At 42.8% G+C, this 21815-nt stretch overlaps 1 protein-coding gene and 5 non-coding genes across 6 annotated transcripts; 1 reads left to right on the top strand and 5 right to left on the bottom strand.

Moving 5' to 3' along the window:
• Nucleotides 1-1165: 1165 nt before the first annotated feature.
• trnal-aag (transfer RNA leucine (anticodon AAG)) lies at nt 1166-1248 on the bottom strand. The gene has a single exon. It is a non-coding gene; the product is annotated as a tRNA-Leu (tRNA).
• Nucleotides 1249-2359: 1111 nt separating this feature from the next.
• Nucleotides 2360-2442, bottom strand: trnal-aag (transfer RNA leucine (anticodon AAG)). Its single transcript has one exon. It is a non-coding gene; the product is annotated as a tRNA-Leu (tRNA).
• Nucleotides 2443-4425: 1983 nt separating this feature from the next.
• On the bottom strand, nt 4426-4508 carry trnal-aag (transfer RNA leucine (anticodon AAG)). The gene has a single exon. It is a non-coding gene; the product is annotated as a tRNA-Leu (tRNA).
• An 839-nt stretch (nt 4509-5347) lies between these two features.
• Nucleotides 5348-5430, bottom strand: trnal-aag (transfer RNA leucine (anticodon AAG)). The gene has a single exon. It is a non-coding gene; the product is annotated as a tRNA-Leu (tRNA).
• Nucleotides 5431-6774: 1344 nt separating this feature from the next.
• trnal-uag (transfer RNA leucine (anticodon UAG)) lies at nt 6775-6857 on the bottom strand. Its single transcript has one exon. It is a non-coding gene; the product is annotated as a tRNA-Leu (tRNA).
• An 11324-nt stretch (nt 6858-18181) lies between these two features.
• On the top strand, nt 18182-21699 carry LOC114442987 (fibroblast growth factor 4A-like). The gene is made up of 3 exons (XM_028416878.1): nt 18182-18473; nt 19437-19540; nt 21523-21699. Exons 1-3 carry the CDS (start codon nt 18182-18184, stop codon nt 21697-21699), a joined length of 573 nt encoding a protein of 190 aa, XP_028272679.1.
• The last annotated feature ends 116 nt before the right edge of the window (nt 21700-21815 follow it).

Genomic DNA, 21815 nt, shown 5'->3' with positions numbered 1-21815 from the left:
ATGGAAGTTAGCATTCCGGAATGGAAGGCAACATTCCGGGACAAAAGTCAGCATAACAGAATGAAGAGCAGATCTGCAGAATGAAAGACAGCATTCCGGAATGAAAAGCATTCCAGAATTAAAATCAAAATTCAGGAACGAAAGACAGAAATCCAGAATAAGTGGCAGCATTCCAGAATAGACATCAGTATTCTGGAATGATAGGCAGAATTCCCGATTAACAGTCTGTATTGTGCAAGCGGCAACCTTCGGGGCTCAAAGTGGAAGCCCATGCGGAAGTGTCAAAACTTGTAATTCACGCTGCAACAGCTGGGGGTTGGCTCCAAAAGCGAGTAATTTCCCATAGACTCCCATGTTAAAATGGCCGATTTCACAGCAGAAAAGAACATGTTTACAGCCTGGTACAAAAAATCGCTGTGGTCTCAGATGATAGGTTCTCTTCTAGTGTCAATTGTACGGGGGGTGAATTTTTTTACAACTCACTCGTTTCAATTGTATTCGGACTTAAAATTACGCCTGATTATGGGCGTTGCCGCTTGAGTGACAGACAGTTGACGTATCACAGCGTGAGTTTCCTGCTTCCACAATCGCCCGCCCCCCTAAACCCCGCTCGTGCCCCCCCTCTTTGTCCATATTCGGAGTTTTAGTTGACGTGACGCTGCCAACATGGCGGCGGTCATCACGTCCCGGAACCTCCCACTGAGACTCAAAACGGCTCTTCAGAAACAAACGGGTGACGTCACGGAGGCTCTGTCCATAGTTTTTACTGTCAATGGTATTGTGGAACAGAGGTCAGTATTCCAGAACAGAAGTCAGCATAACAGAATGAAAAGCAGATCTGCAGAAAAGCAGATCTGCAGAATGAAAGACAGCATTCCGGAATGAAAAGCATTCCAGAATTAAAGTCAAAATTCAGGAATGAAAGGGAGAAATCCAGAATAAGTGGCAGCATTCCAGAATAGACATCAGTATTTCTGAGCCAGAGACTGCACCTCCTTAAGAGCAACAGTGGCAAGAAACAACAGGAAGAACCCCTGAAGGTTTTGTGTAATGTCTCAGCTGTTACCTTTAATATTATAATAACACATGAAATCATCCAAACGGCTTATGTGGTCTGGGTTAGATTCTCAGTCAGTCAATTTCTTAAAGGATAACCTACTGCTTCTGTCAGGAGTGGGATTTGAACCCACGCCTCCAGTGGAGACTGCGACCTTAACGCAGCGCCTTGGACCGCTCGGCCATCCTGACATGAACAGCGTGCTGTCCACAACAAATTTGGAAAAGCTCCAGAATGAACACTTCATAAACAATCTGAAATCTTCACTGACACTGATGTTGACAGACTGAGTGTCTCTATGCTATCTCAACAAGTCAAGCCAGAGATGAGATTTTTTATCTGCATTCACGGTCCCCGCATGATGAATCATTCTGACTATTGTGATGCCTTGAGATGATGTCCAGTACTCGGGAATGGAAGTTAGCATTCCGGAATGGAAGGCCAACATTCCGGGACAAAAGTCAGCATAACAGAATGAAGAGCAGATCTGCAGAATGAAAGACAGCATTCCGGAATGAAAAGCATTCCAGAATTAAAATCAAAATTCAGGAACGAAAGGCAGAAATCCAGAATAAGTGGCAGCATTCCAGAATAGACATCAGTATTCTGGAATGATAGGCAGAATTCCCGATTAACAGTCTGTATTGTGGAAGTAGTATTCCAGAACAGAAGTCAGCATAACAGAATGAAAAGCAGATCTGCAGAATGAAAGACAGCATTCCGGAATGAAAAGCATTCCAGAATTAAAGTCAAAATTCAGGAATGAAAGGGAGAAATCCAGAATAAGTGGCAGCATTCCAGAATAGACATCAGTATTTCGGAATGATAGGCAGAATTCCCGATTAACAGTCTGTATTGTGGAACAGAGGTCAGCATTCCGGAACAGAAGTCAGCATAACAGAATGCAGAGCAGATTTGCAGAATGAAAGACAGCATTTTCATTCCGGAATGAAAGAAAGAATTGCCTAATGAAAGGCAGAAATCTAGAATGAGCGGCAGCATGCCAGAATAGATGTCTATCCATTCCAGAATGATGAAAGGATTCCGGAATGGTAGACACAATTCCAGAATTAAACCACTAACCTGACAGCGGCCTGTGATGTCATCCAATCGGAGCCAGAGACTGCACCTCCTTAAGAGCAACAGTGGCAAGAAACAACAGGAAGAACCCCTGAAGGTTTTGTGTAATGTCTCAGCTGTTACCTTTAATATTATAATAACACATGAAATCATCCAAACGGCTTATGTGGTCTGGGTTAGATTCTCAATCAGTCAATTTCTTAAAGGATAACTTATTGCTCCTGTCAGGAGTGGGATTTGAACCCACGCCTCCAGTGGAGACTGCGACCTTAACGCAGCGCCTTGGACCGCTCGGCCATCCTGACACGAACAGCATGCTGTCCACAACAAATTTGGAAAAGCTCCAGAATGAACACTTCATAAACAATCTGAAATCTTCACTGACACTGATGTTGACAGACTGAGTGTCTCTATGCTATCTCAACAAGTCAAGCCAGAGATGAGATTTTTCATCTGCATTCACGGTCCCTGCATGATGAATCATTCTGACTATTGTGATGCCTTGAGATGATGTCCAGTACTCGGGAATGGAAGTTAGCATTCCGGAATGGAAGGCAACATTCCGGGACAAAAGTCAGCATAACAGAATGAAGAGCAGATCTGCAGAATGAAAGACAGCATTCCGGAATGAAAAGCATTCCAGAATTAAAATCAAAATTCAGGAACGAAAGACAGAAATCCAGAATAAGTGGCAGCATTCCAGAATAGACATCAGTATTCTGGAATGATAGGCAGAATTCCCGATTAACAGTCTGTATTGTGGAACAGAGGTCAGTATTCCAGAACAGAAGTCAGCATAACAGAATGAAAAGCAGATCTGCAGAAAAGCAGATCTGCAGAATGAAAGACAGCATTCCGGAATGAAAAGCATTCCAGAATTAAAGTCAAAATTCAGGAATGAAAGGGAGAAATCCAGAATAAGTGGCAGCATTCCAGAATAGACATCAGTATTTCTGAGCCAGAGACTGCACCTCCTTAAGAGCAACAGTGGCAAGAAACAACAGGAAGAACCCCTGAAGGTTTTGTGTAATGTCTCAGCTGTTACCTTTAATATTATAATAACACATGAAATCATCCAAACGGCTTATGTGGTCTGGGTTAGATTCTCAGTCAGTCAACTTAAAGGATAACCTACTGCTCCTGTCAGGGAGCGCCTTGGACCGCTCGGCCATCCTGACACGAACAGTGTGCTGTCCACAACAAATTTGGAAAAGCTCCAGAATGAACACTTCATAAACAATCTGAAATCTTCACTGACACTGATGTTGACAGACTGAGTGTCTCTATGCTATCTCAACAAGTCAAGCCAGAGATGAGATTTTTCATCTGCATTCACGGTCCCCGCATGATGAATCATTCTGACTATTGTGATGCCTTGAGATGATGTCCAGTACTCGGGAATGGAAGTTAGCATTCCGGAATGGAAGGCAACATTCCGGGACAAAAGTCAGCATAACAGAATGAAGAGCAGATCTGCAGAATGAAAGACAGCATTCCGGAATGAAAAGCATTCCAGAATTAAAATCAAAATTCAGGAACGAAAGACAGAAATCCAGAATAAGTGGCAGCATTCCAGAATAGACATCAGTATTCTGGAATGATAGGCAGAATTCCCGATTAACAGTCTGTATTGTGGAAGTAGTATTCCAGAACAGAAGTCAGCATAACAGAATGAAAAGCAGATCTGCAGAATGAAAGACAGCATTCCGGAATGAAAAGCATTCCAGAATTAAAGTCAAAATTCAGGAATGAAAGGGAGAAATCCAGAATAAGTGGCAGCATTCCAGAATAGACATCAGTATTTCGGAATGATAGGCAGAATTCCCGATTAACAGTCTGTATTGTGGAACAGAGGTCAGCATTCCGGAACAGAAGTCAGCATAACAGAATGCAGAGCAGATTTGCAGAATGAAAGACAGCATTTTCATTCCGGAATGAAAGAAAGAATTGCCTAATGACAGGCAGAAATCTAGAATGAGCGGCAGCATGCCAGAATAGATGTCTATCCATTCCAGAATGATGAAAGGATTCCGGAATGGTAGACACAATTCCAGAATTAAACCACTAACCTGACAGCGGCCTGTGATGTCATCCAATCGGAGCCAGAGACTGCACCTCCTTAAGAGCAACAGTGGCAAGAAACAACAGGAAGAACCCCTGAAGGTTTTGTGTAATGTCTCAGCTGTTACCTTTAATATTATAATAACACATGAAATCATCCAAACGGCTTATGTGGTCTGGGTTAGATTCTCAATCAGTCAATTTCTTAAAGGATAACTTATTGCTCCTGTCAGGAGTGGGATTTGAACCCACGCCTCCAGTGGAGACTGCGACCTTAACGCAGCGCCTTGGACCGCTCGGCCATCCTGACACGAACAGCATGCTGTCCACAACAAATTTGGAAAAGCTCCAGAATGAACACTTCATAAACAATCTGAAATCTTCACTGACACTGATGTTGACAGACTGAGTGTCTCTATGCTATCTCAACAAGTCAAGCCAGAGATGAGATTTTTCATCTGCATTCACGGTCCCTGCATGATGAATCATTCTGACTATTGTGATGCCTTGAGATGATGTCCAGTACTCGGGAATGGAAGTTAGCATTCCGGAATGGAAGGCAACATTCCGGGACAAAAGTCAGCATAACAGAATGAAGAGCAGATCTGCAGAATGAAAGACAGCATTCCGGAATGAAAAGCATTCCAGAATTAAAATCAAAATTCAGGAACGAAAGGCAGAAATCCAGAATAAGTGGCAGCATTCCAGAATAGACATCAGTATTCTGGAATGATAGGCAGAATTCCCGATTAACAGTCTGTATTGTGGAACAGAGGTCAGTATTCCAGAACAGAAGTCAGCATAACAGAATGAAAAGCAGATCTGCAGAAAAGCAGATCTGCAGAATGAAAGACAGCATTCCGGAATGAAAAGCATTCCAGAATTAAAGTCAAAATTCAGGAATGAAAGGGAGAAATCCAGAATAAGTGGCAGCATTCCAGAATAGACATCAGTATTTCTGAGCCAGAGACTGCACCTCCTTAAGAGCAACAGTGGCAAGAAACAACAGGAAGAACCCCTGAAGGTTTTGTGTAATGTCTCAGCTGTTACCTTTAATATTATAATAACACATGAAATCATCCAAACGGCTTATGTGGTCTGGGTTAGATTCTCAGTCAGTCAATTTCTTAAAGGATAACCTACTGCTTCTGTCAGGAGTGGGATTTGAACCCACGCCTCCAGTGGAGACTGCGACCTTAACGCAGCGCCTTGGACCGCTCGGCCATCCTGACACAAACAGTGTGCTGTCCACAACAAATTTGGAAAAGCTCCAGAATGAACACTTCATAAACAATCTGAAATCTTCACTGACACTGATGTTGACAGACTGAGTGTCTCTATGCTATCTCAACAAGTCAAGCCAGAGATGAGATTTTTCATCTGCATTCACGGTCCCCGCATGATGAATCATTCTGACTATTGTGATGCCTTGAGATGATGTTCAGTACTCGGGAATGGAAGTTAGCATTCCGGAATGGAAGGCCAACATTCCGGGACAAAAGTCAGCATAACAGAATGAAGAGCAGATCTGCAGAATGAAAGACAGCATTCCGGAATGAAAAGCATTCCAGAATTAAAATCAAAATTCAGGAACGAAAGGCAGAAATCCAGAATAAGTGGCAGCATTCCAGAATAGACATCAGTATTCTGGAATGATAGGCAGAATTCCCGATTAACAGTCTGTATTGTGGAAGTAGTATTCCAGAACAGAAGTCAGTATAACAGAATGAAAAGCAGATCTGCAGAAAAGCAGATCTGCAGAACGAAAGACAGCATTCCGGAATGAAAAGCATTCCAGAATTAAAGTCAAAATTCAGGAATGAAAGGGAGAAATCCAGAATAAGTGGCAGCATTCCAGAATAGACATCAGTATTTCGGAATGATAGGCAGAATTCCCGATTAACAGTCTGTATTGTGGAACAGAGGTCAGTATTCCAGAACAGAAGTCAGCATAACAGAATGAAAAGCAGATCTGCAGAATGAAAGACAGCATTCCAGAATGAAAAGCATTCCAGAATTAAGGTCAAAATTCAGGAATGAAAGGGAGAAATCCAGAATAAGTGGCAGCATTCCAGAATAGACATCAGTATTTCGGAATGATAGGCAGAATTCCCGATTAACCGTCTGTATTGTGGAACAGAGGTCAGCATTCCGGAACAGAAGTCAGCATAACAGAATGCAGAGCAGATTTGCAGAATGAAAGACAGCATTTTCATTCCGGAAAGAAAGAAAGAATTGCCTAATGAAAGGCAGAAATCTAGAATGAGCGGCAGCATGCCTGAATAGATGTCTATCCATTCCAGAATGATGAAAGGATTCCGGAATGGTAGACACAATTCCAGAATTAAACCACTAACCTGACAGCGGCCTGTGATGTCATCCAATCGGAGCCAGAGACTGCACCTCCTTAAGAGCAACAGTGGCAAGAAACAACAGGAAGAACCCCTGAAGGTTTTGTGTAATGTCTCAGCTGTTACCTTTAATATTATAATAACACATGAAATCATCCAAACGGCTTATGTGGTCTGGGTTAGATTCTCAGTCAGTCAATTTCTTAAAGGATAACTTATTGCTCCTGTCAGGAGTGGGATTTGAACCCACGCCTCCAGTGGAGACTGCGACCTAAACGCAGCGCCTTGGACCGCTCGGCCATCCTGACATGAACAGCACGCAGTCCACAACAAATTTGGAAAAGCTCCAGAATGAACACTTCATAAACAATCTGAAATCTTCACTGACACTGATGTTGACAGACTGAGTGTCTCTATGCTATCTCAACAAGTCAAGCCAGAGATGAGATTTTTCATCTGCATTCACGGTCCCCGCATGATGAATCATTCTGACTATTGTGATGCCTTGAGATGATGTCCAGTACTCGGCAATGGAAGTTAGCATTCCGGAATGGAAGGCCAACATTCTGGGACAAAAGTCAGCATAACAGAATGAAGAGCTGATCTGCAGAATGAAAGACAGCATTGTGGAATGAAAAGCATTCCAGAATTAAAATCAAAATTCAGGAACGAAAGGCAGAAATCCAGAATAAGTGGCAGCATTCCAGAATAGACATCAGTATTCTGGAATGATAGGCAGAATTCCTGATTAACAGTCTGTATTGTGGAACAGAGGTCAGTATTCCGGAACAGAAGTCAGCATAACAGAATGCAGAGCAGATTTGCATTTTCATTTCGGAATGAAAGAAAGAATTGCCTAATGAAAGGCAGAAATCTACAATGAGCGGCAGCATGCCAGAATAGATGTCTAACCCACGCCTCCAGTGGAGACTGCGACCTGAACGCAGTGCCTTGGACTGCTCGGCCATCCTGCCATGAACAGCATGCTGTCCACAACAAATTTGGAAAAGCTCCAGAATGAACACTTCATAAACAATCTGAAATCTTCACTGACACTGATGTTGACAGACTGAGTGTCTCTATGCTATCTCAACAAATCAAGCCAGAGATGAGCTTTTTCATCTGCATTCAGGGTGCCCACATGATAAATCATTCTGACTATTGTGATGCCTTGAGATGATCATTTGGGGGAGGTCTGTTTGGACTATGGAGGGTCTTCTGTTCTGGGTTCCAGTTCTGACCCAGATAGACCCTCAGCTCTAGTGACCAGCTCTGTCACTGGAGAATCTCCGGCTCTGGGTTCCAGCCCTGACCCTGCAGAGTTGGTTTCCCGTTCTGACCCAGAAGGACCTTTAATCATAGTGACTGAGCCCGACACCGAAGGGTCCTCAGTTATGGGTTCCAGTTTTGGCCGTGGTGGGCTTCCATCTCCTGTTTCGAGTTTTGGCCGTGGAGGGGTCTCGTCTCCTGACTCTAGTTCCGACCCTAGTGGGGCCCCGTCCCCAGTTTCCTGTCTGAGTCCTAGTGGGGTTCCGTCCCCGAGTTCCAGTCCTGAGCCTGGTGGGGTTCCGCCCCCAGCTTCCTGTCCTGACCTTAGTGGTTTACCGCTCCCGAGCCTCTGCTCCGGTCCTGGTGGGCCTCCTCTTCTGAGTCCTCGCCCAGATCCTGTTGGCCCCGACGCCTCCTTCGCCTCTGGGCTCCAGTCCCGACGCTGTTGGTTCTTCACCTCTGGTCTCCAGTCCCGACGCCGGTGGTCCTCCCTCAGTTCTGGTTTCCTGTCCAGACCCCAGAGGGTCCTCGGCTCTGGTTTCCTGTCCGGATCCCGGAGGGTCCTCGGCTCTGGTTTCCTGTCCGGACCCTGGAGGGTCCTCGTCCTCGGCTCTGGCTTCCTGTCCGGACCCCTTCGGTTTCTGGTCTTTGGTGGACCACCGCTCTCGAGTGTCCTCCTTGCAGTCCTCTCTAGTCTTCAGTCCAGACTCCGGAGGATCCACATCTCCATCTCTGGTGGCCCCTCGCCCGGACCCAGGAGGGTCCGCGTCTCCATCCTTGGTGGCCATCCACTCGGACCCCGGAGGTCAGGCAGCTTCATCTCTGGTGTTCTTCTGTCTAGACCCTGGAGGGTCCGCCTGTCTGGTATCCTGCCCTGACCCTGGTGGGTCAGCCTCCTCGCCTCCGCCGACCTTCTGCCCTGACCGTGGTGGGTCAGCCTCCTCGTCTTCGCCGGCCTTCTGCCCGGACCCTGGTGGGTCACCTACTCCAAGTTCCTGTCCTGCCCTTGATGGACTACCGCTCCCGAGCTTCCGCCATGACCCCAGTGGGTTCACCTCGCCTTCCTCGCTGGTCTTCTGCCTGGACCCAGGAGGGTCCGTCATCTCGTATTTGCTGGTCTTCTGCCCGGACCCAGGAGGGTCCACCTCACCTTCCTCGCTGGTCTTCTGCCCAGACCCAGGAGGGTCCACCTCACCTTCCTCGCTGGTCTTCTGCCCGGAACCAGGAGGGTCCACCTCACCTTCCTCGCTGGTCTTCTGCCTGGACCCAGGAGGGTCCATCGTCTCGTCCTCACCGGTCTTCTGCCCGGAACCAGGAGGGCCCACCTCACCTTCCTCGCTGGTCTTCTGCCTGGACCCAGGAGGGTCCATCGTCTCGTACTCGCTGGTCTTCTGCCCGGACCCAGGAGGGTCTATCGTCTCGTCCTCGCTGGTCTTCCGTCCGGACCCTGGAGGGTCCGCGTCTCCATCTCTGTTGTTCTTCCACCCAGATCCTGGAGGGTCTGTGACCTCGTCTCTGGTGATTTCCAATTCAGACACTGGAGGGCCTGCAACCTCATCTCTGGTGTTCTTCCGCCGCTTTCCTCGACCCTGGGACACCTCTGCCTTCTCAGCCTCTGACTTAGCTTACTGAGCCCCCCAGACTTTGTCATACTGGACTTCGTGTGTGTTCCCTCCTCCTGTTGATTACCTGCTGCTCACTCATGTGTCACACCTGTGTCTAGTTGTCTACCCTGCGCCCTTTGTATTTAGTCAGATGCAGTTTAGTGAACCTCAGTCCTGCTTCCATGTGCTTTTTAGACAGAAGAGTCTTTCTCCTGGTAACCCTTCAAACAAACTGTGACATGTGGCTCTTGGTATTTCCAAATTGCTTGGAAACAACCCATTCCAGATTATATTTGCAGTGTATGGGTGTGCATCCATGTTTGCTGCTGGTCTTCACTGTCATTAAGTAGTTTGGCCAGTGTCAAAGTAGCCACATGATCCAAACAGTAGTGGTAAAGGAAAGGCTGAGAAAATAGTGATTTACTAATCTAGCAATAACTAGCTATAGTCTAGTATATGGTATAGTATAGTAATTTATCTACTCAATGACTTCCTGACCATCACCTTTCTGGCCTCCATATCATGCCTCACAACCATCTTCTGCCAACTCAGTTTTCCTCTATCTTTATATTCCTAGAGAAAACTGGGGCAAGAACATCCCCACAGTTCTTAGTGTATGATATAAATGATTTCATCCTGTATTGACCTCAAGAAAAACTCCACCGCATAGCTTTGTACATCTCTAATTTTCTGTGCTAGCTACTCTGCCTTCTAAGACATCAAACTCCTCTTATTGTCCTTAGCATTCTTCCACTCCTTCCCTCTAACATCTCACTAAAAAAGGCATTTTGTGTAATGTGGTCTTGCTTTCTGTGTGTGCGTGCATTGTTGTTGCTACGATCATAAACACTGGCCTACAGACCATATAAGAATAAACCATTATTCTTGTGAAATACTTTCTCTATTTTACACATCATATGGTGTGACATCTCATCCTGTCAGAGCACATTCACCTTGCTGCATTGTGCACTTTCATCGGTCTGAAAACATTTGATGGGAGTATTCAGCCATATGCTCTTTGATTCTGAAACCCAGATAATGGAGAAGGCAGAACGACACTGGGACCTGGAATGACCATTGAATTAGATGCAAAGCAGTGTCTCTCATTGGTTCATGTTAAGCATGCTGTGAGACCTTAGCTAAATTTAAGCAATGCAAATGGTTGATTTTTCACCTATTGCACCCATTCTGTTGGTGCAAGTGATGAGGCCAATACAATGTGACAATGCCTAATGAGACCTCTAACAGGCCTTCAGGGAAGAATCAGGTTGTTTTACACCCACTTGTGCACGTGCACATATAGCACAACACAAAAATGAAAGAAAAAAATGTAGTGTTAATGTTAGCCTTTGTTAACCTTCCACTAACACAGTGTAACACAGAACAACTAACACATACTCGTAGCTGTTATACTGCTGTATGGGAGGTCAACCAAGACTGGACTAAACTAGGTTACGCTGCAGGCCACACTAACAGTGTAAAATGTAAAATTTGTTGAGGATCTTGGTGTTATCTCAGAATGCAGTGTCTTTGGGCCCAATCTTTTGTAATCGGTCCACAAAATAAATGCTTGGCACAAACATGGGTTTGGCCCTGCAAACAATACTAAAACGTTTGGAAGGAGGAACTCAGATTGCTACATGCTCTACTGAAGGCCAGCTTGGTAAAAAAGGAGACGAGGAGGTAGGACAAAAAGGAATGAAGATATGATAAGAACATACATGCACATTGTTGTGGATCGTCATGTTTATTCTGTTCCCTCATTTGTTGTTATGATTTTCTGTTATTGGTCTTCCTCCTCCTCTGATCCCTCTTTCCTCCCTCTTGTCCTCAGTGTTGCTGTGCCCCCTCGTCTTATTCTGAAGTCCTGTCTTCCCTGCATGTCTCCCTGCCAGTTTTTACTTCCTCCCAGTTCCCTCCTCCTGATTACCAGCTCCTCCCTAATTGTGTTCACCTGTGCCGTCTCTCCTCTATTTAAGCCCTGTGCTTCCCCTTTGTCTTTGTCAGTTCTTCCCATGTGAATCCTGTGTGAATCCCTGCTCGTCTCCTCTTGGGTTTACCTGCCTTCCACCATCTCGTCGTCCTCCTTTTTGCTCTGTGTTTCTTCATCCTCCCATCTTCCTCAGGTTTGGTTTTGTTTTTGACCTCCTTTCTTTTGTGTTTATTTGTACTTTTGTCTTGTGCTTCTTTGACTGGCACTGTTTTTCAGTAGCCCTCCTTTTGTTCTCCTGCTCCTCTGGTCATTGTTGTAGTTAGCTTTAAATAAAGCTACCTTTGTTGAACTTTATTTTCGTCTGCGTCTGGGTCCTGTTAAAACCTACACCTCACATAACAGACATTGTGCATAAACTAGACAAAACAAAGCAGGAATATAAAGTGCCAGCTAAAACCTGCCTTTGTTTACCGGTACTCTTTACGTGTTCTCAGATGGCAAGGGCCACCATGGCGACAAAGAGAAAAAAGTACGATATTGAATTTAAACTATCAGTTGTCAAATATGCCAAAGAAAATTCAGGAGAACTTCAATGTCTATCTGATGAAGACCGTAAGAGGGCCAGACTGCATGGTAGAGGGAGAAAAAAGGTTAGCGAAGACCTGGAGGTGAATTCAAGTCACTCTGAAGATGGTAAGGATTAAGGCTAAAGAAATGTACAATGACATTAATGATGGAAGGGATGTGGACAACTTTTCAGCTAGTTCTAGTTAGCCAGAACAATTAAATTATTAATAATTAAAGGCCTGTCCTAAATATAAGCAGGGACAATTTTGGGACTTAGGCAAATATAGGCCCAGGCTATTATTTGAAGTGTTACGGTAGTTTATTGAGCATTTTACCTTTGACCTTTGAGATGTAAAATGTCATTTGATTATTCATTTATTCCACTGGTACCCTCTGTAAAGCAGATGTTTCTATGGCATCTGAAGAAAATCTGAAAATCCCCCTAGATATTTATGGTATACATATCCCATAAACATTGACATGAGATTATCTTGACCTTTGAATACCTAGCTACCTGGAATGGCCACTGTGTCTGCCTTCAACACTAGACCAGGGTTTTCTTATGGTTAAACAATCAATAATTCCAGTCTGCTGCCCTTTGCTACTCCATTTCTTCTTGTCACTCTCTTCACTGACAAATACAAATTAAAGGCAAAAATGGCCAAAAATATGTCTTTCTTGTAGCTTATTATTTAACCACCAAATAAGGTCTCGGGTGATGATAGCTTCCAAAAAACAACTGCCCCATGTTTTTGGGACTGATGCCAGCTAGCACCACTAGCTGTGCCACTGGGCAAATTCTAGGTTCTATGGAGTGGGGAGCAAAAATAAACAAACCAGAGACAAGAGCTTTAAACACGAAAGAGGCCAACTGTGTGCACTGAACAAATAATGCACAACACATAAACAAGAAAACTAATAATAACCCTGCAGGGTCCGATAGAGAGGTAAGTACCGGTAATAGGGTAAAAGGTAAGTATCATTCACTGTTTCTCTTTATCAACCTAGGTTAGAAATCAGTCAGGCTAATTTAGTGTTTAATTAGACTGGTCTTTTAGTCCTTCTCCTATATAAGTACTGAGTTAACTCTTTTCCCTCTCAGGTAGAAAAAATACCTTCACAGTTTCAGACTCAAAAAAGATAACTACAATTATCCCATATATTGACAATCATGAATACAGAATACAACAAAAAGTGCAAGATTGTCTTATTATACAGTCCAAATAGTTCAGTTTTAAGAAGAGTTTTAGTTCGATTCAGTTCAAAGTGAAAAAAAATGATAGTCTATAGAAGTATAGTCTATATAGTTCAGTTCAAATTAAATCACTGTCGAACAGTTAAAGTCACTGTCCAACCCTTATGCAGAAGATCTCCCCCTGGCATGATGATGGAAAAGATGAATCAAGGTCACTAGATCTGAGTCTGGCTAGCCATCTTGCATCCAGTCTGTGCATGTTTGCTGCCCGGTGAATCCTTGCTTCGACCAAACTTCCAACCAAACGAAAAAACCTGACCTGTATAAGAGGTCATAAACAAAATACATCACTTTACTCAAATTACACAACAAAGGGTTTAGTGACTGTTACTGTTGTTTTGTTACTGTAACAGTGCTTTTTTCTGCAGTCTTGTCTAACTCCGCTCTGTATTTCACACAACTGGACGCATCTTCTATTTACACAATACACTTCCATGGCATACACAGCGATCATAAACCAAAGATACTCCCTGGCAACAATTTATAAAAAAGGTTTTCATCATAACAGTGATGATGTTAGTGTTAGCTCTCCGCTAGCATCTAAACCAGGGATAGGGAACTGGTGGCCCATGGGCCGCATATGGCCTGCCTTTTAATTCAAGGTGGTCCTCATAATTTTTTAAATATCTTGCATAATGCTTCCTCTACTGCACAGAATTAGTACCAAATTGTAATGACAGTTCACTGATAGATGGCTCCTTCAGCGAGGAAGACAGGTAGAGCCATGGTCACCAGTGGTGCAAAAAGACAAATTGACCAGGAAAATCAAGCAAGGTGGGAAATGGATCTGTTTATAGAATTTAAAGGCAAACCTATGTGCCTGGTTCGCCTAGAAACGTTATCAGTCATGAAAGATTTCAATGTAAGATGCAACTACATCAGCTTGTACGAAGTCAAATATGAGAAGTATATCGCAGCTACCAGGTTGGCCATTGTAGCTGACCTCAAATCAAAAGTACATAAAACAGCATTTTTTTTACCAGAGCCACAACCACAGGAGTCTGCTCTCAAAGCGTCTTTTGCTGTTACACTTGAGCCTGCCAAAGCAAAGAAGCCCTTGACAAAAATTGATGAATTGTGAATTGTGAATGAATTGTCTTTGAAAAAATCTATTTCCTGGCTGAGCAGTGATTGAGGGCATTGCGACTGGTTTTTCTAAACCTTTCTTTCTATGTAAATATTGTGTGTGTGTGTGTTAGTTGTAGATCGGGTTTATTTTGGTGAATTAGAGGGTTTTGTGGGGTTGGGGTGGTGTGTGGAGGGTCAACATCTCACCGTGCTGAGACCCCGGTACGAGTTCACCAGGAATCATCCCGCTACACCACGATCAACAGAACCAGAACACAGGAGGAGAGTTTAACTGCACAGAGAATGATCAGATGGACAGAGACCACTATGAACCTCATACTGCTATGAAACAGGCCATGAAGCAGCTGGTGGAGGCTCATGGTCTGACTGATGTGTGGAGGAAACTGCACAGCAACCACAGACAGTACACCTGGGTCCGGAGGAGAGAGAACTTCTCCATTAGACTGCTTTTACTATTTTAAGCATCATTTTAACATTAAAAAAAGGGTGCAGAATCATTCCAGCCACGTTTAAAGGTCGGGTAGGAGATTTCATTGTGATGCACTTTGTTAAATTAGTGTAACTTCTCTTTACAATCCGACAGCAACCAATTAGTTCGGCAGTTTCGCTTTAAAACAAAGAATATGAATCATCATGGAAGCTATAAAACACTAAAAACATCAGCCAATCCTCCGGGACCACCCTTAGCGGAGTATTGGCTGGTTGTCACTCTCTTCCTGCTCTGTGCACACCAGAGAGGTACGTGCATAATGGCCGAAGGCACAGACCGCAGCTCATCTTCAGGTGATGCGCGTCCATGTGATTGGAGGCGTGGCTTCAGGGTGAGCTCCGAGAGAAAGGGGCGTGTGTTTACTTTCAAAATCTGGCTGACTCTCTGAGTTTTCAAAATCTCCTACCAGAATAAAAGTGGACTTCAGGTTCCACTTGCTCATAGACAGTGTAGAAGAGTCTGTCTCAAAGTGGTGTTTCACTAAAGTTGTTTGATCTGTTGTTGATAGACAGTTGTCTTTGAATTCAGTGTTTTTATAAACATAAATTATCTTTTTTATTATTGTATTGTGTAGGCGTTTAAAATTTATTAGGAAGGCTGGCTCGGTACTGGGAGTGGAGCTGGAGTCTGTGGTGGAGGTGACGGAGAGGAGGATACTGAGGAAACTCCTCAGTATTCCTAACAACACGTCCCCTGCATGACACACTGCTGTCCTACAGGAGCACATTCAGTGGTAGACTGAGACTACCGAGGAGCAGCACAAAACGCCACAGGAGGTCCTTCCTGCCAGTGGCCATCAGACTGTATAACTCCTCCCCTTTCTGTAGGGAGAAGAGCTGGATGATCATGTCATGCATCACTGTCATTCCCTCCACTGTTCTCTATTTGTATCCATGCATCATATATTGTGCTTATACTGTGTACTGTACTCTGATTAAATTTGCTCACATATAGACAACGTTATGGCCAAAATAAACAAAAAAATTACTCTCAGAGGACAAAAATGTCCCGAACAGTGCATAAGGGTTGCATATAACCAAGAAACAAATAAGCAGCTAAAATACCAAATCATAACACCGGCCCTCTGACCAATCCAGTGTGCACTGTCAACACCTGCCTATGTCATTTTCTATGTAGTACTAGTATAATTAAGTTGAACAACATATAACATTAACATATAAAATACAATACATAGTTTCTCAGCATTTCAATTAAAGCAACCTGTCATCTGACTGTCAGCAGGAAGGTTCTCCTTATGAGTCAGGTCCTGTTCAAGGTTTCTTCCTGTTAAAAGGGAGTTTTTCTTGCCACTGTACGCTTGCTTGGGGGTTCAGGCTGGGTTTCTGCACCTAGATAAATGTTGATTGTATAAGGTATAGAATGAAAAGAAAGAAAAAAATAAACTAACCTATCTTTTGATATTTTGTTGGATATTAAGATTTAATTTACATTTTTACTTAAAGATCAAATTCATACCAAATGTGTAGTGTAAAAACAACCTACCACACATATAGAGACATATAGAGACATATAACAGCAGCAGCAAAGGTATAGATTACTCGATAGGAACTATGAGTAATGAACATTTGGTTTTGTTCTTTAAAGGTTTGAAAAACATCTATCTCCCATAATAGGTTGTTAATTGGGGGGGGGGGGGGGGTAAAAAACATAAATCTAAATGAATCTAAACTGTAGTAAATATATATATATATATATATATATATATATATATATATATATATGCAGTACCATGTGGGCTGACGTTGCTATAGGGCCCGTCTGCCAAATAAAATTAGTGTTAGTTAAATGCAGATATGTTTAGAGGAGAAAACACAACAGAGCAACAATAAACCAAGTGGATTTCTAGACCTGTAACTGTCACATTTTCTTCCCTATTGCTTTGGGGGAACTTTAGTGACGATGTTTGATGTCAGAGAAAATGTTGATAAATGGTTTTTCACGTCACAATTACCATGGGGTTTTTGCCCAGCAGGTGACTAGTCCTTCACATGTGTACACACATACTCTATCATTCCCTTGGTCTTGCTTTCTCTTTGTGAGTCCTGCAATGAGCCCTACATGGGCAGTGTGCTGACGCACCACATGTCACATGATATCAACCCTCCCCTGCTGTATAATGTGTACACTAACATTTGTTGGTATGAATCACATTGTTGTTTGCAGTGTTTCTCTGTGCTTGAACTACTTGTACCATACAAAGTAGTTCAAGCACAGTGAAACAGTAACGTTATCTGCATCACAGACGGACACATTCCAAAACACCTATACATTCCATATCATTCAGATTTCATACAGTCATATTTAGGGTATACTAAATGAATGGGCAACAGGTTAATTATTTGTGTGTTGTTTTTGTATTGTATTGACTCTTCTACAAAATAATTTGCTTTATTTTTTTCTCGTCAGCCCATAGAAACATTTCAATTTAGCTTACATCAATTTGATAATATATTTCAAAATCGACATTTTGCCTAAAACCAATGTATATTTAAACCAAATGAATCACTTAAAGCAATGGTCTGTCAAGAGAAGCTAGGGGGGTCCAGAGGAACGTTTTACCACTGGCAACCAGTCCACCTTGTTTGGTTTGTTAAACTTTAAAGCATACTGTTGAGGTCACACGAACAGATTTGTTGTAATGTGTGTTATACCCCACTGGCTACCTCTGCAGACAGTCAACATGGCAATTTTGATTGCAAATTGTGCAGCATATTCAGTTTCACATTTCTAAAGTCTGCGAAAAAATGCAGACAAGGGGCTGCTAGCTTAACTGGATGATTAGATGTCACACTTTCCATTTTTTCTCAAATAAATATGAATCACAGTATGATTTATATTCTCTTACATCTGGATTTCTGCCTGCTGTTTCTTAATGACGCAACATGTCAAGTTAAGGTATTAACATGAAAAAGCACATACATTCAATGATTTCACTCAAAATAGTGAAGAAGAAATTTGGTAACATGGTGTTTCACAAAAAGCAGATCTCTTTAATTTGTTTACCTTGTTTGTGTGCTTGCGTGTCCCTCTTTGTTTTGTGTCACTACGTATTTTATGTATTTCTCAGTTTGTTTGCTGCTACAGCATCTGTGACTCACAGACAAACAAGACAGTAGGTGGTGTGTGATGTAATATAAGGGCAAATATAAGTCTGCTGGATCAACCTAGGGACTAAGAAAAATTAAGAAACAGGAGAAGTCAGTGGTGTTCTGGACACGTGTTTAGAGATGACTAAATATGGAAGCTTGAAGGTTTCTGTGGGTTTCATAGAGTGCTGAAATTGAGTGTTTGCCTTTATTGTATTTTCTAAAATACAACAACTTAACAACTGAAGCTAGTGCGTTTTTTCATTATTGCTGATCATACAGTTCAATACACCACGGTTGCCTCTGTGGACCGTGAGGATGCCATCATCACGGTCTAAGCTCCCTCTGCTCCTGTATGGGGTCCTCCTGTGCAGCACCGCTGCTTCTCTTCCATTCATCAGCGCTACCAGTCAGACTCTACAGAGCACTGGATCATTGCTCCGGGCTAGCAGCAAATCCTGGGACAAGAGGGAAGTGACAGCTAATAATGGAGAATACCTGGTGGGGATAAAGAGACTAAGAAGGCTGTACTGCAATGTGGGCATTGGCTTTCACATTCAGGTCTTACCCAGTGGGAAGGTCACAGGCGTACATAATGAAAACAGATACAGTAAGTATTGTGGCATTTTCTCATTAGTACTACACTGTTGTCCGTAAAAAGTTGAAAATATTTTTACCTCTTCTCATAAAATGACAAGATAATAGGATAATAGGACAGTGCACGTTCTCATAAAAAATCACTGTACAGTTCTTTGTGACAGCTCCTGTTGGCAAATAATATGGAATGAACTTTATGAACAACACAAACAGAAAATGCTAGAGTAGCTGAGAGAGCTCACAGCACTGCAACAGTTCTCTTAGCCACCGTAAAATATTGATGGCTACTGAAAATCATTTTTAATGTGATGAAGTGGAATAATGTGTCACTTTATATTGTACTAATGACATCAGCAGAGGATGAAAGTTATCACAGGCATGTCTCTTCTGTTATGTCAGGGATCAGCAATTCCAGCAAAACCAAGCCATAGCCAAAGAAATCAGTTTTATGGCAATATCTTAACCATCTGAACTGTTTGCTGTTTTAAAAGAAAAGAAAAAGTGAGTAGATCTGTCATCTGGTAACAGGGCTGGTAGTGAAATTACACCCTGAATGTCTCTTGTTGAGATTTCAGAGCATCGTGTCTCTATAAGTGGTTAATAAGGAACCATGTAGTTTGATATAGGTGGTTACAAAGGTGGTTAGGGTACAAGACAACAACATCCCATTTGTTGGAGGGTCAGACTGCCAACCTCCACTGACTTTTCTCTGTAGAATGAAACACTGTGACATGAACAAGATAGTATGAACACTGGACTGTCACCCTGCTGTGACAGTGATATGTTTTAACAACAAAATTATTATAAATGAAGCAAATTATGCTTATCAGTTTGAGATTGATAAATACCTTTTTTCATGTGTGATATTAAAATATTTTGGAAACATACAGCACCTCAGATGTGACCATATTATATATTATTTGTGAATCATTTATTCTCTTTGTGAATCTTGTCATTTTCATTTTTTCAATCCCAGGTCTTCTTGAAATTTCTCCTGTGGAGAGAGGAGTGGTGACTCTGTATGGGGTGAGGAGTGGCCTCTTTATTGCCATGAGTGAAAAAGGGAAGCTCTATGGCTCGGTAAGAACTGATCTGATTTGATTTCAAGAAACAGACAATCATTTTACTTAAGACACCTTAAAAAGAATGCTGTGGTCAAATGAATATACTGCATGTTAATTCATGTTTAGTGTGGCGAAATGGTGTGTTTTAAGACCATGAACTACAGTAATGTAAAGCACACTCATGGAAAAGAAACCAGTATATCTTGGAAACAACAATGTCCAAAGATTAACCACTCCATAACTTGAAGAATTTGGCGTCAGTGACTGTGGAGGAACCACAACACCACTTACACACACATCTAACCCCCCTTGGCGAACTCCATACATTTATATAAGCAACTTACTAGCATCTTACACTCCAACACACACATCTTTATAACTTTCATCAAGCCACCTGCTGGACGCAGGGGTGCTATGACGCCGATATAAGGGGGACAGGTCCAAATAAACAATAGAGGTGAAACCAAACCTAACCAAACCCTCAAAAATAACTAAAAAGGCCTGGGGCTGTAACACCCTCCCCCTTAAAATAAACCCACTATTTTAAAGTTTGTAGTGTAAATGAGCCCACACTGACTGCCTAACATGTGACAACAATGAAGAAGTAATGAACTGCTTGGGCAGTGGCAAGAAAAACTCCCTTTTAACAGGAAGAAACCTTGAACAGGAGCCGACTCATAAGGAGAACCTTCCTGCTGACAGTCGGCTGGGTAAAGGAGGAAAGAGGTAGACAGCACAGAGAGGGTGAAGGAGAGAGAGAGGAACAAACGTGCAGCAAACATCATACATTAGAGAGAACAAACATGACAGGTTGTCATAATAGAAATGCTGAAAAACTATGTATTGTATTTCTATGTATTTTAGCTGATATGTTATTCAACTTAAATATACTAGTACTACATGGAAATGTGTATGTGCAGCTGGATGAGCAGCTGGATGAGCAGTGGTATGCATACATGTAAAATGCATATATTCCTGTATGGGGATGTCATCAGGTACCATTCATGCAACTTGTTAGTGCTTGTTAGTCCTGTTAGATTGGCCAACACTGTCCCTAAAATGGCTAAAATCCTCCAGACACCAACCTTTGGAGTTGGTATCTGCTGGACAGTTGCTGGACAGTTGGCTAAGTTCTGTGTGAAGGGGATCATTTTGATCCCCAGACTTCACCAAGCTCTCTGTGTAACTTAGGAACACAAGAGGTAAAGTGGGAAGATGGGAGATGGAGAAGTCAGAAAAGGAATGAAACCGAGGGGGTGCAGGGCTGTAGTGGTAGTAGTGAGGTGGAGAGATCCATGGGGAGGTCATGCCGTGATCATCCTGCAGCTGTTGTTCACACTGCAGAGAAGCTGATGGAGCAGGGGCGTTGCTGTCAATGGTTAGTGGCTGGTGTCCTCTCTGCAGTGGAGCCAGGCTGATCCAGAGGGTGGCTGGAAGGTGTTTGGTGACAGCAGTGTTTATTGGCTTGTTCAAAGTGAGCTCTCAACAGTGGGCAGTGACATACAGTGGTTGATATTTGTTTCTGAGCTGTTTGCCTGGCCAAGCTTCATGTTCTTCATCGGCATTCATTTTTCTCATTTGATGTTGCTTTAGCTTAGCGCCAAGGGTCTACCATGTGGCATCAGCCTGTTCAGGTCACACTTTCATATGTTTTAGAAAGGGCAAAGTGTCATTCAACTTTAGCTAATCAGCAGTAGCAGTATTATGGTTGATTATGTCTCTCTCTGTCTGCAGTTGACACGTTTATTTTACAAGGAAGAAACTTGTACAAGGAATTTCTTTTAATAGTAATAGTTGTCTTCAGTAAAGTCTTAACTTCAACAACGTGAGCTTCACGATATTTTCACAAACAACAAGGCAGACACTAAAACAACAGCAAAAGAAAAGACTATGAATACATTTCTTCCTAAATCTATGGCATGAAAAAAAAAACAATGCTGACTCTGACCTTGCCTTTAATATCTTTTTCTTGTCCCTTTCTCATTAACCTCCTTGCAGGGCTACTACAATGATGAATGCAAGTTCAAGGAGAATCTCCTGGCCAACAACTATAACGCTTATGAATCCATGGCCTACCCTGGCATGTACATTGGCCTCAGCAAGATTGGCAACCCCAAAAGAGGCAACCGAGTCACACCCACGATGACAATGACACACTTCCTTCCCAGGATATGAAATGTAAGATAACTATCAGAGCTACAGAACAAAGTGGAGGGCACTGTGGTCAGATCTGTCTGTCTCCACAACACAACAGACCACAGGGAAAAACCCACTGACCACTATAAACTGTA

The sequence above is a fragment of the Parambassis ranga genome, chromosome 10, assembly GCF_900634625.1.
Source record: "Parambassis ranga chromosome 10, fParRan2.1, whole genome shotgun sequence".
Lineage (NCBI taxonomy): Eukaryota > Metazoa > Chordata > Actinopteri > Ambassidae > Parambassis > Parambassis ranga.
This window is presented reverse-complemented; position numbering and strand designations above follow the sequence as displayed.

Excerpts from the sequence above, each read along its gene's own strand:
- LOC114442987 (XM_028416878.1), top strand. The coding sequence starts at position 18,182 with ATGCCATCATCACGGTCTAAGCTCCCTCTGCTCCTGTATGGGGTCCTC. Across the intron at positions 18,474-19,436 it reads ACATAATGAAAACAGATACA|GTCTTCTTGAAATTTCTCCT; the intron begins GTAAGTATTGTG and ends TTTCAATCCCAG. Across the intron at positions 19,541-21,522 it reads AAGGGAAGCTCTATGGCTCG|GGCTACTACAATGATGAATG; the intron begins GTAAGAACTGAT and ends ACCTCCTTGCAG.